Source organism: Armigeres subalbatus, chromosome 2 (genome assembly GCF_024139115.2).
Source record: "Armigeres subalbatus isolate Guangzhou_Male chromosome 2, GZ_Asu_2, whole genome shotgun sequence".
In the NCBI taxonomy this organism is placed as follows: Eukaryota; Metazoa; Arthropoda; class Insecta; order Diptera; family Culicidae; genus Armigeres; species Armigeres subalbatus.
Window position 1 is genome coordinate 51,245,013 of NC_085140.1, and position 13,241 is coordinate 51,258,253.

The 13,241-nt window shown below is 45.9% G+C and overlaps 4 protein-coding genes across 4 annotated transcripts in view; all 4 read right to left on the minus strand.

Annotated features, from left to right (window-relative positions):
- The window catches only part of LOC134208652 (protein artichoke-like), a 181,347-nt gene that overhangs the window by 110,497 nt on the left and 57,609 nt on the right, over window positions 1-13,241 (minus strand). The window lies entirely within an intron of this gene.
- On the minus strand, window positions 2,056-3,144 carry LOC134208968 (uncharacterized). The gene has a single exon (XM_062684941.1). The coding sequence runs from the start codon at window positions 3,142-3,144 to the stop codon at window positions 2,056-2,058; it is 1,089 nt and encodes a 362-aa protein (XP_062540925.1).
- On the minus strand, window positions 3,742-6,126 carry LOC134208969 (uncharacterized). The gene has a single exon (XM_062684942.1). It carries the CDS (start codon window positions 6,124-6,126, stop codon window positions 3,742-3,744), a length of 2,385 nt encoding a protein of 794 aa, XP_062540926.1.
- On the minus strand, window positions 6,311-7,890 carry LOC134208970 (uncharacterized). The gene is made up of 2 exons (XM_062684943.1): window positions 7,656-7,890; window positions 6,311-7,477 (listed from the first exon to the last, which is right to left on the minus strand). Exon 2 carries the CDS (start codon window positions 7,364-7,366, stop codon window positions 6,311-6,313), a length of 1,056 nt encoding a protein of 351 aa, XP_062540927.1. The 5' UTR covers window positions 7,367-7,477; window positions 7,656-7,890.

Sequence of the window (13,241 nt, forward strand, 5' to 3'; positions counted from 1 at the left end):
AATATAGATTGATAATGTTCAATATAATTTTCTACTTTTTATAGTTTTCAAGCAAATGATCAGTATCGATACTCCCCATTTATTAGACATTTTCGGCTAGGTCTGCGGTGACGTTTCATGACAACTAAAGTTAGGTCTGCACTGACATTCATATTTTTTGAGTCTGAACCTCCCTCCCAGATGTGCACTAATGTGGCTATGATGTGGCTAATGGGATTAATGCATTAGATACAAGTAGGCTGCGCATTTTGATTAGGATGGTGAAAATCATCAACAATTTTCTGTTGGCAAGGACTTTCCGGGTCTCAATCAGCGGAGCGAGTTCCAATGCGCACAACATCGTCACAGGCGTCCCTCAGGGCAGTATCCTCGGGCCCCTGCTTTTCAACCTGTTCACCTCCGACATGCCAGAACCTCCAGAAGGCGGCATTCTGTCTCTGTTCGCAGATGACACCTCCATCGTCTACAACGGTAGGGTGATCAGAGCGCTAGTGGCAAAACTCCAACGAGGCCTGGATGCCCTGACAGAGTACCTCACCAGCTGGAAGATCTGTATCAACGCGGCGAAGACCCAGGTCATCATTTTCCCCCACTCCAAATCCCCTAAACATGTTCCGCCTGGGGACTGTAAAATCATCCTCAATGGCACGACTGTGGAATGGGCCAATGAGGCCGACTACCTTGGCTTGACCCTCGACAGCAAGCTTATTTTCCGCCAACAGGTTGACAAGACGGTGACGAAGTGTAACGTTCTGTTGAAACTACTGTACCCTTTGATCAACCGTCGATCGTCATTGTCCCTGAAAAATAAGCTTGCTGTCTACAAGCAAATCATCCTCCCTGTGATCGAATACGGCATGCCGGTCTGGAAGAGCTGCGCTAAAACCGGCCACCTCAAACTTCAACGGGTCCAAAACAAATTCGTGAGGATGATCCTCAACACCCCTCCCAGGACAAGAACATCCGAGGTCCACCGTCTGGCCGGTATAAAAAACTTACATGAACGCTTTGGTGAGTGTAAAGAAAAGTTAAGGGTCCGTTGCTTGCACTCGGATCAGGATACTATTAGGGCGCTAGTTCCAATTTAGGTTATCAAATTCTTTTGTATATATTAGTGTATATAGTAGTTAGGTTATCAAATTTTCAAGTTAACTAATGCCTCTTAAAGGCAAACATGATAAATTAGACAAACCTTAAAAAATTTCCTTTACAAATAATTAAAACAAAATCATTTATAAAGCTGAAGGGCCAAAAGGCCAATCACTTAGGGTCTGTTCACAAATTACGTAACGCTTTTTGGAGGAGGGGGAGGTTCAACTTGCGTTATACTATGTTACACCAAAAGGTGGGTGTTCCGGTTTGATTCGTTGGGTTGAGCAAAACTGACCTTCGAGTTAGTTGGCGTAGCCGAATATGCAGATCCTTGCCGTATCCTTTCTTTCCCGTCCACTTCAATTCCTTCCAATTCACCAATCCACTAATCCTTCCTTTTAATGCACTAATCCACCATACATCACCCACATATCCTTTTTAACAGTCCTTTCTTCCTTCAGTTATGCAAACTAGATACGATTTACATTAGCAGAACAAACTTATATGCATACACTTTATTGAGAACAGCGAATTTGGTGGTAGATATAATTGCACTTTATATTACTTTAAGTTTTATGATAACGCGCGCGCGTGGTTGGTACAACCTTTATTGAGGGCTATCGAGTGGCTACTGACTGGCCGGTAGGTTTATAATTTTGTTCTCCTGTCTTTTTGCTAGGTATATATATAATCGTGATTCGGTCAACTTCGTGTTATCACTATGTGTTATCAATGTATGTGCAGTACAACGTTTAGGGTGTCTATTTTGTTTTAGTGTTGTGTATAACAGTTTTGTATGGATTAAGTGTTTAAAGTTTAGAAGATAAATTTAGTTTTTTAAGCTTCATATATCAGGGAGAAACATACCGGCCCCCTTGAACTAGTTTCAACGCCTATTTCACAAAGCTATCAATGTTACCTATTATAAATACACATGAACTTACAGCTAACATATAATTGTGCTCATAAACTATTTGAGGATCCCTCTTCGATGACGGTCTCTGATGGTAGTGGACATATTCTGCAAACGGGCCGCTTGTATACTCCACTAGCAGTCTTGACGGTCACTACACGAACGACTCCTTCTGCGCTGGGATGGACATCAGTGATTCTTGCTAAAGGCCAACACAACGGTGGCATGTTGTCTTCACGTAATACTACTAAAGTGCCGATGCGTATTGGGCTGGGTTGTTTATATTTGCTGCACGTTTGTAGCTCGGTCAAATAATCTCTGCTCCAACGATCCCAATATTTTTGGAACATTTGCTGCTGTTGTTGATGGTGGTCTAAGCGGTTGGCTGGGGTAGTGATTAGATTGCGCTCGGGTATAGCATTCATCGGTGTGCCAATTAAGAAATGCGCTGGTGTGAGCGCGTTTAGATCTGTTGGATCATCAGAAAGTGGGACTAATGGTCTCGAGTTTAGTGCTGCGGCTATTTGGACAAGTAGCGTGGAGAAATCTTCATAATTAAGCTGGCGGGTTCCAATTTCCTTCTTAAGAGCGGTTTTCACAGAACGGACGGCTGCCTCCCAAAGACCCCCGAAATTCGGTGCTCTAGGGGGTATAAATTTCCACGTGATGCCTTGCAGGGACAGTTCGTTGCCGATACGTTCTTGACTGGACTTATCATTGAGGGTATGATACAAATCGTGCAATTCGTTCTTGGCACCGGCGAAATTTTTGGCGTTATCTGAATGAATTTCAGTTGGAATGCCATGGTGTCCTGAGAATCGACGAAGGGCTGAAATAAAGCCGGTTGTGGACAAATCGCTCACGATCTCCAAATGTATGGCTTTGGTTGAAAAGCATATGAACACCGAAATGTATGATTTAGGCGCTGCTGCACGACGGTGCGGTGGTTTCAAATAAAATGGACCGCAATAGTCCACTCCTGTAATGGAGAAAGGCCTGCTTGGACGGACTCGCGTGCCCGGAAGCTGGCCTGTTGGTTGTTGTACCGGTGCGGGGTTTATGCGGAAGCAGCGGTAGCACTTTCGTAGAACGCAGTCGACTACGCGTTTTCCATGAATAGGCCAGAATTCTTGCCTCATTGTGGAGAGTGTTAACTGGCGTCCTCCATGAATTGTTTGCCGATGATAATAGTCTACGAGCAACTTTGTTAAGGGATGCATGCTTGGAAGAACTGCAGGATGCTTCATGCTATATTCCTGATTTGCATGACGTAAACGTCCTCCAACTCTAATCACCCTTGCTTTGTCGAGAAAAGGTGAGAGACGCCTAAGTGAAGACTTGCGATTGACATTCCGATGTTTCTCCAAATGTTCAAGCTCGATTTCAAAACTCTCAGCTTGGGCTAGTTTGACCAAGGCTAATTTAGCAGCAGAAATCTCTTCTACAGTCAAACACGGAGAGCGATTTCTTTGATCAGGAGCACGGCAATTGCGACCAAATCGAATGCAGTAAGCGACAATACGTAGAAGTGCCTCCAATTTTGACCGGATCGTGAAGATTTCGTTGAGTTCCGTTGACGTAGTTGTAATGTGTGTTACTAACTTTCTAGTCTCCATATCGACATCCGTGCAACTGATCTCCAGAGTTTGAGATGGCCAGGAATCCTCTGGGTTTCGTAGCCAAGATGGTCCATTTTTCCACAACAGGTTCTGAAGAAAATCGTTGACGGTCAATCCTCAGGATACCAAGTCAGCAGGGTTTTCCTTTCCAGCTATGTGTCGCCAACGATGACCTTGTGTTATAGTTTGAATGGTCGAGACTCGGTTGGCAACAAAGGTCTTCCAAGTATTTGGAGGAGCTTGAAGCCAGTGAAGCACAATTGTTGAGTCAGACCAAAATGTGGAGCGAACTTGGTCCAGGTCGATTGCCTTAATGACCTTAGAGTATAAAGTAGCTGCCTCCTTAGCAGCACACAACTCCAAACGTGGTAGAGTAAGCCTTTTTAATGGAGCTACACGGGATTTCGAAGACAGCATTTCGATATGTATATTTCCATTGGCATCCATTGTACGAACGTACAAACAGGCTCCATAAGCTGATTCTGATGCATCTGCAAAACAGTGGATCTGAACATCGTTCCAAGAAGATATGAAGGCAAACCGCTGAACTCGTAGTTTCGACAAATTGTTTAATTCGTTGTAGAAAGCCGTCCACCTTTTCTCTAATTCCATTGGAACAGGAGAATCCCAACTAGTTTGCAATAAAGCAAGCTGCTGCATAATTATCTTCGCATAAACGACTATTGGCGATATTAATCCTAGAGGATCAAATAGCTTCGCAATGCACGAAAGAATTCGTCTCCTTGTCCACGCTACGCTGTCGACTGCAACCTCCATGTTGAATCTCAATTGATCAGATCTTGGCTCCCATGTTATTCCTAATGTTTTCACCTCCTCATCTGGATTCAAATCGAATGTAATCGACAGATGCGTTCCTAGCTGATCTGCAGGGACGTCCTTCAGTACCTCCGGACAATTCGAGCACCATTTCCTCAGTACAAAACCGCCTTTGGACATCAATTTCGTCAAATCTTCCCGCAATTGAGTTGCATTGCCAACACTGGATGCCCCGCCGATGTAGTCGTCTACATAAAAATCATGGATCAAAGCCGCACTAGCAACAGGAAATTCAGCCCCCTCGTCTGCTGCTAACTGATGCAACGCTCGAATGGAAAGAAATGATGATGGTGTTAATCCGTAGGTGACTGTAAGCAATTCGTATTCGCAAATAGGTTCATCGGCCGAAAATCTCCAAAGGATTCGTTGAAGGCTTGTATCATCCTGATGTACGCGAACTTGCCTGTACATTTTTTCCACGTCTCCTACTAATGCGATTTCATGCTTACGGAAACGCAGTAGAAGACTCAAAAGCTCGTCCTGGATTATCGGTCCTTTCAATAAAGCATCGTTCAAAGAGTATCCGCTGTTTGTGCGCGCTGATCCGTCGAACACAACGCGCACTTTGGTCGTGCTGCTTGATGCCTTCAACACCGCATGGTGAGGCAGGTAAAGCACCTTCTGCGCTCCAGAACTTGCATTCTCCCTCAGTGTGTCTTCATTTGTTACCTTCTTCATGTGCCCAAGGTTAGCATACTCCTGCATGAAGGCATGATATTGAATTTTCATTTCCGCATCTCGTTCCAATCGTTTTTCCATTTTCAGAAATCGCTCCAACGCCATTTTCCTGGATTCCCCAATCATTCGGTTGAAATTGACGTGCTTTGGTAAACGAACAACGTATCTACCGTCCTCCAAACGGCTATGAGTTTCCAAGAAATGTGTCTCGCAATCTTGTTCCTGTTTGGACCACAAGGGTTGATCTTCCGTACTCTCCACTTTCCAAAATCTTTCCAGTGCGATTTCTAAATTATCCGGCGATGTTGCTAGACAACAGTTGATCGGTTGATTACCTCGTGCTGAATACCTTCCTGAAACTACCCAACCAAAGACTGTCTGTACCAAATTGGGAAGTCCTGGACCCAGAGAGACTCGCTTCATTTCACGTTCATAGAAAAATTGATAAAAATGTTCCGCACCGATCAAAAGATCGATCCGACTTGCATCGTTGAAATTTGGATCAGCCAAGGGTAAATGCTCTGGAATCTTCCATTGTGATGTTGATACAGTTGCAGCAGGCAGATTAGAAGTGACCCGTTGTAGTATTAAGAAATCCACACCCACCGAAAATTCTGCCACTCTAGAACTGATGATGGTGCTAACTGCATGTTTCGCCCTTGTTTCAGACTCACCAATTCCGCAAACTGGAACATTCACTGAACGTCGCTTCAGCTTCAAAATTTGACACATTCGCTCGCTCATTAAATTCGCTTGTGACCCATTGTCGAGTAAGGCCCTAGCTAATTGCTTGTTTCCGCTTTGATCCCGAATCACCAGTACTACAGTTGACAAGAAGACAGTAGAAGTTGCTCCTGATCTTCCTACATTATACGTCCCAACTGGCTCATCTTGCGCCACCTCGCAATTCTCCGATGGTTGTTCGTTAATTACGACGTTTGTTGTTGTTCCTTGATGCTCGGTTGTCCTAGTAGATGTCCCAGCCATCCCAATGATCCCAGCATTACTGTTACCTGGAGGAAATCCAGGGTGAATCAGCGAATGATGTTTCCTTCCACATGTGCGACAGTTGAAAGTAGACTTGCATTCCCGCACCCAATGTCCAGTCCGAAAACAATTGCTACATAAACGTTTGTTATTCACCAACTCCAATTTCTCTTTAAGACCCAGCTTAATGAACTTCGCACAACGAGCCATGTAGTGATTTTCCCGCAGCATGGGCAAGCCACCGATGAAGACATCCGTTCTCGTTCATTTCCTGTAGCAGCATGAACCATCTGTTTGAAGACCTTTCCTGTCGATTTTGAGTTGATCTGTTTGCCTCTAATGCATTCGACGATACAGCTTCCAATACACGCGTTCTTTTCTCCAGAAATTTCACCAAATCCGTAAAACTTGGTTCTTCCAGCGACGCAGCATGATCCTCCCACAGTTGCAGCGATTGGCCATTCAGCTTCGAACACATCCAGTGCACGATCATCGCTCCCCAGGTGTCCGTCTTCTCTCCTAGCTGTTTGAGAATTTTCAAGCGTTGCTCAAACTCGTCCACCAAACCGTGAATTGCAGTCGATGATTCCTTTTCAATTTTTGGGTACTCCATTAGGGCTTGCAAATGTCGTTTCTTCAGGAGATATTCGTTAAAGTAACGTTTCGTGATTGTTTCCCACGCTATCACATAGTTTCCGCTGGTGATCGTCAACGATTCGATCAATTTCGCCGCTTCACCTTTGAGCGCCGACTTCAAATAATGAAATTTTTGAACGTCGCTAAGCTCCGCAGACTCGTGAATTAGAGATTCGTAAGTCGATTTGAAGGTCAGCCAACCTCGATAATCACCGTCAAAATCTGGCAATGAGATTTGAGGTAATCGAACTCCTGAATGAAAACCACCTGCGATGTTCCGCGTCGTATCCAGCGGAGGTGGAGTTGCTACAGGCGGAGTGATTTTCATCAATAGCGCTGCTCGTAGCTCGTAGTACTGATTCTCAAACTTTGTTGAAGCTTTGTTGATCTCCTCCTCGTTCTGCTCATCTTCGTCCATGTCAGCAATTTCTTCCTGAAGTTGTTCAAACGCAGCCATTTTCTCGTCCAATTTGTCCAGCCGACTCTGAACCTGCCCACTCTGATTTTCATGATTATACTTTTCAAGAAATTGTTCATGCCTTTTGAGTGATACAAACATGCGCTCCCGTTTCTTAATTTTCTCCTTCATCAAACGTTCAGTCATGTTGATAACCAGCTCAGGAACCCGGATCTCCGAAACACCAAGAAAGAGAAAAACCACAAGGATCCAGGAAGTACCGCTAACCAAAGTGGGATGATTTGGACAGCCACTCACCTGAGGCCTGTCCAAATTAGGCCTTGTATATTATAATGTTGCAGCTTCCGGTCCCAGAAAAATACCGCACACGAACTAATTCAGCTTTTCGAACTCAGCAGCACCCAGAAATAAATAAGATCATACGGAACCAAGAAGTACCGCCAACCAACGATTGTTCTATTGGACAGGAACTCACCTGAGGCCTGTCCAAGTTAGACCTTGTATTTAATAATAAAGCAGCTCCTTGTCTTATCCAAAAATTCCACGCTTGCTGTGCTAGCTTAGCTCTCAAAAAATCCGAAACACCGAGAAATAAATAACCAAACGGAACCAGGAAGTACCTCCAACCAAAAGTGAGTCAATTGGACAGGTACTCACCTGAGGCCTGTCCAAAATAGACCTTGTATATAAAAATAACTGCTTCTGGTACCCCGTTTAGCTCCTTAGTGCGGTGGATGGTAATCCTTAAGCCCTCGATTAGCGATATAAGATCCTCAGCAGGCAGCGAAAAAGTAATAAATACATAAGCGCACCAGTCACCAATATGATTTGTTTGGAAGGCCACTCACCTGTGGCCTACCGAGTATAGGCCTTGTATGTTTGCTCCTTCTTGTTCCACACCATACAATTAAGAGCCACCAGCGAGTAGTGGCAACAGCACCCACTCCGAGATTATCCTGATTGTGAAAGCCGTAGATCGTTTTCCGATGAATTTCCTCCTAGTATAAACCGTAGTAGCCACCGATCCAATTTGACAGTATCAGCTAATCCTTGCGAAACGCTTACGATATCGATCCAGCAACGTGTATAGAAGGAATAGGAAGAACCACGTAACACCTCAATGGCGAATGTAAAATATTGGACAGACACTCACCTGAGGTCTGTCATCAATAGACCTTGTATTATTTCAAAATTCCGCCAACCGATATCCAAAAACTCCGCACGCTGTATGTCGCATAGAATCCCGTTCACTGTTGTTGATCGATGAATCGTCTAGCCAATAAATCCAACTTACTCGCATATCATATCCTGCCTCGCAGCAACAGCACTAGTCCACTCAATATGCGCGAAAAGAAAACAGAAAGAGCCAAGTAGCACCGACAAATAGAGCAAATCGTTTTGGAATGCCACTCACCTGTGGCCTTATTGGATAGGGCCTTGTATTTCAATTAATTGACACCAGCAAGAGTGATTCTGCGACACTATCGTCTGTTGAGCCTCCAGTGAGTTTAGGTGGCTGATTGCTTGAGTGCAGTACCGACGGGTGAAATATTTCCTCTCCAATGGCGATTTGGCTTGGGTCTCCGAGTGACAGCAAAATGACGAATCCTGATGCACAATACCCGCCAAATTCCGAACAAAGGACTCCTGTGCAATGGCTCCTGGCTCAACCACAGATCCTGGTCACGGCACCATACAATGTTCCGGTTTGATTCGTTGGGTTGAGCAAAACTGACCTTCGAGTTAGTTGGCGTAGCCGAATATGCAGATCCTTGCCGTATCCTTTCTTTCCCGTCCACTTCAATTCCTTCCAATTCACCAATCCACTAATCCTTCCTTTTAATGCACTAATCCACCATACATCACCCACATATCCTTTTAACAGTCCTTTCTTCCTTCAGTTATGCAAACTAGATACGATTTACATTAGCAGAACAAACTTATATGCATACACTTTATTGAGAACAGCGAATTTGGTGGTAGATATAATTGCACTTTATATTACTTTAAGTTTTATGATAACGCGCGCGCGTGGTTGGTACAACCTTTATTGAGGGCTATCGAGTGGCTACTGACTGGCCGGTAGGTTTATAATTTTGTTCTCCTGTCTATTGCTAGGTATATATATAATCGTGATTCGGTCAACTTCGTGTTATCACTATGTGTTATCAATGTATGTGCAGTACAACGTTTAGGGGTGTCTATTTTGTTTTAGTGTTGTGTATAACAGTTTTGTATGGATTAAGTGTTTAAAGTTTAGAAGATAAATTTAGTTTTTTAAGCTTCATATATCAGGGAGAAACGGGGGGGGGGGGGGGGGGTACTACCAAATGTTACGCATAACGCGAATGAAAATTTATTTCAAACGTTTTTATTGGTATTGTATTTCATGATTAAATCTTCCAAACCAAAGCCAAAGTTAATAGAGGCAACCCAGAGAGTTTTCATTTAAGGCAATTGCATTTTAGCTCAACCAGTTCAACCATGTAAAGAGTTCAATTTAACTGATATGCCCAAAAACTATTTGAATGGTCAAGGTCGCAAATTGCGGTTCTACTAGCTGCATTCTAAATATTCTTGGTTTTTGATCATGTGTCAGTCCTATAATAACAGTGTTCAAAAAACACCTTATGCTCTAGATAGAGAAAAAATCTTCCTTTAAAATTTTCATAGTTACGCGTTATACGGGGAGGGAGGGGGTACCAGGGGGTAACAATGTTACTTTTTGTTACGAGGGGGAGGAAGGGGGTCAAAAACTCAGATTTTTGCGTTACATAATTTGTGAACAGACCCTTAAACTGCAAAAAAAAATTGTTACACACTAAAGAAATGAAAATAAATTGAATTTAAGTTAAAAAAAAAGATTCTGGAGAGAGCGGTCCAACAACATGGAAGAGTCTGGATATTCAGAGCATCCTGTGAAATGTTCTCGCAAGATTCTTAAATTGGTTATTGGTTAATATGGAAATTTTTCATAATACAAAACATAATCGTTTGAAGACCAACAGACTGAGCGATGGTCGCCGGTGTAAGGTGTCTGTAGAAATGTTTCTCTAAAATAACGTCTTTATCGATTTGGATGTCGTCGGCAGAAAGTGAAATTTTCTGGCGAGTTAATTTGATTTTTGCCTTTCTCGTATACTAAGTATACGGTAAAGGCTATATGATCGCTCCAAAAACAAACTTTTTATAGAAGGCCCGGAGACCCATAGTGTTATATACCAATCGACTCAGTTCGACGAATTGAGGTGATGTCTGTGTGTGTGTTTTTTTTTTTCTTCCTAAACAATGGAGGGGGAATCTGCTCAACAGACATCCTGGGTTGACCAGGAAGTGCTGGGTTAGGGGCCACCTCCAATGAGGGAGGCAGGACTGCATCCCCGACCAGCTAAACCGTTTCCATTGCCGCCAAGCCCATCGTCCCTTCGGTACAACCAGAAAGTAATGCTTCAAAGGGGGGCCAGTGCATAACGCACCCTCGAGGTTAGCTGCGTGTCCTTGCAGCATCGAACATCGTGACTCGCTTTTTTAGAAGAACACCATGGTGTCGTGCCAGCGCATTGCCGGCTTTCCAGGTGGCCTTACCACGCCCTATGTCCTCGGAAGGTGGGCAGGGTCGACTTCACGCCTGCTTCCCTCTGCACGACTGGTATCAAGAATGATGATGCCGCGTGCACCCCAAATTGACCTTTCTGCGATAGGGCCTATTCGCCAGCACACAGAGAGACTTGCCGACGCGGTGCCTACGCCTGCCCCAGCCTTGACGAGGACCCCTTTCCGTCCTCGGGCTAGGAACCCGCCTGAGTTGACCGACGCCGCGAAAGCGACGATACCATGTTGTTCTTCACGCGGCCACTTGTTCGATAAAAGGATCGAGTTCGACCACAGGGCACCGGTATGACCCATGAAGCCGACTCCGAACCCTTGGACCACCTCTTATTTGCGCCTGAACTAGCCATTCCTCGAGTCCACGCGCCACCTTCTGTGTAGCTCCGAGACGATTTGGACGATAGCCGATAAAATGGCGTTCCAGCCAACTTCATCTTTACACATCCTCCGGACTAGGTTGTCCGGGGTAGTGTCCAGACCACATGTGGCAAGCATGTGGTCACGCGAGAACGTGGGCACACGAACAACACGTGTTCCGCCGTTTCCTCTAAACATGCGCACATCGGACACTCTGGCGAGACCGAGTGTCTGAACCGATGTAGGTACTGTCTGAAGCAACCATGGCCTGTAAGGACCTGGGTCAGGTGGAAAGTGATTTCCCCATGGCGCCTCTTGACCCACGTACCTATCTCCGGTATCAACCTATGTGTCCATCTACCCTTAGTGGAACTGTCCCACGCACGCTGCCATTTGACCATTGAGGCCAACCTGACAGTCCTACGGATGCCTCTCGTGCCGCGCATTTCGAAGCACTCTATGTCTTCACCGATAACTATGTCGATAGGCATCATACCGGTGATGACGCAAAGTGCATCGTGCGACACGGTACGGTACGCGCTCGCAACTCTTAGGCACATGAGCCTATACGTACTTTCTAACTTCGTTCTGTAGCAGTTAATACGCAGGGCCGTGCCCCAAGCTGGCCCCCCATACCTCAGTATGAACAGAGCAACGCTAGCCAGAAGCTTGCGCTTGCTAGCATAAACCGCAGAGCTATTGGACATCATCCGGGACAATGCCGCTATAGCTGTGGAGGCACGCTTGCAGGCGTAATTGACGTGGCTACCAAAGGTGAGCTTATCGTCGATCATTACCCCCAAGAGTTTGATGGAGCGTTCAGAGGTGACCGTGCAGTTGCCTGCCCTTATCACCGCTTGTTGCTCCGACTTTCGGTTGTTAACAACAACCACCTCAGTCTTGTGGTGAGCCAGTTCTAACTTCCTGGAACTCATCCACTCCTCCACAATTGCGATCGAGTGGGTCAACTCCACCTCTTCGATCGATTCGCCGTAGACCTCCAGCGTAATATCGTCAGCGAAGCCGACGATTACCACGCCCACTGGGAACTTCAACCTCAAGACACCGTCGTACATGACGTTCCATAACACCGGACCCAGTATGGAACCTTGCGGAACCCCTGAGGTTATGTCAACGCACTTCCGACCCGCCTCCGTGTCGTATACCAGTACTCGATTCTGGAAGTAGCTTCCGAGAATCTTGTACAGGTACTCGGGAATTCCAAGACGCAGGAGCGCATCTGCAATAGTTGCCCAACTGGCACTATTGAAAGCATTCCTCACGTCGAGAGTCACTACTGCACAATAGCGAACTCCCCTCCTCTTATGCTGGATAGCTATCTCCGCGGATTTGGTAACCGACAAGATAGCGTCTACGGTCGACTTACCCTTTCGGAAGCCAAACTGGTTACTCGATAGACCATCCGCACCCTCCGTGCGTATCAACAACCTGTTGAGGATTATCTTCTCGAGCACCTTCCCCGCCGTGTCAAGCAGGCATATTGGTCTATATGCCGACGGATCCCCCGGTGGTTTTTCCGCTTTTGGCAATAGGACCAAGCTCTGCCTTTTCCATGCTTCAGGGAAGACTCCCTCGTCCAGGCATCTCTGCATAACAGATCTGAACATCTCGGGAGCCTCGGCAATGGCCGCTTTGATGGCCAGGTTCGGAATACCATCCGGTCCTGGCGCCTTACCTACACTAAGGGACTGTGCAATCCCCGCAAGTTCCGCCACCGTTACTCTTCCCTCGTCGGCCACCCTGGCCCGTGGCAGCTCCACAAAGGGAGGCCAGGGACTTGGGTCGTGACGTGGGAAGAGCCCGCGATGATCCTCTCCAGCATCTCTGGAGACCGCTCTGTAGGGGCCATCGCCCCACGTGTCTTAGCCATTACGACCCTATAGGCGTCACCCCATGGATTCGCGTTGGCACTTTGACACAGGCCCTCGAAGCAAGCTTTTTGCTTGATGTAATCTCAGTCTTGAGAGCGGCTCTAGCAGCCACGAACGCCACCCGTCGTTCAACACGCTCCTCTTCTGTGCGTGCTCGCTGCATCCGCCTCCTTGCCCGTAGGCAGGCGCGGCGCAGGTTCGCA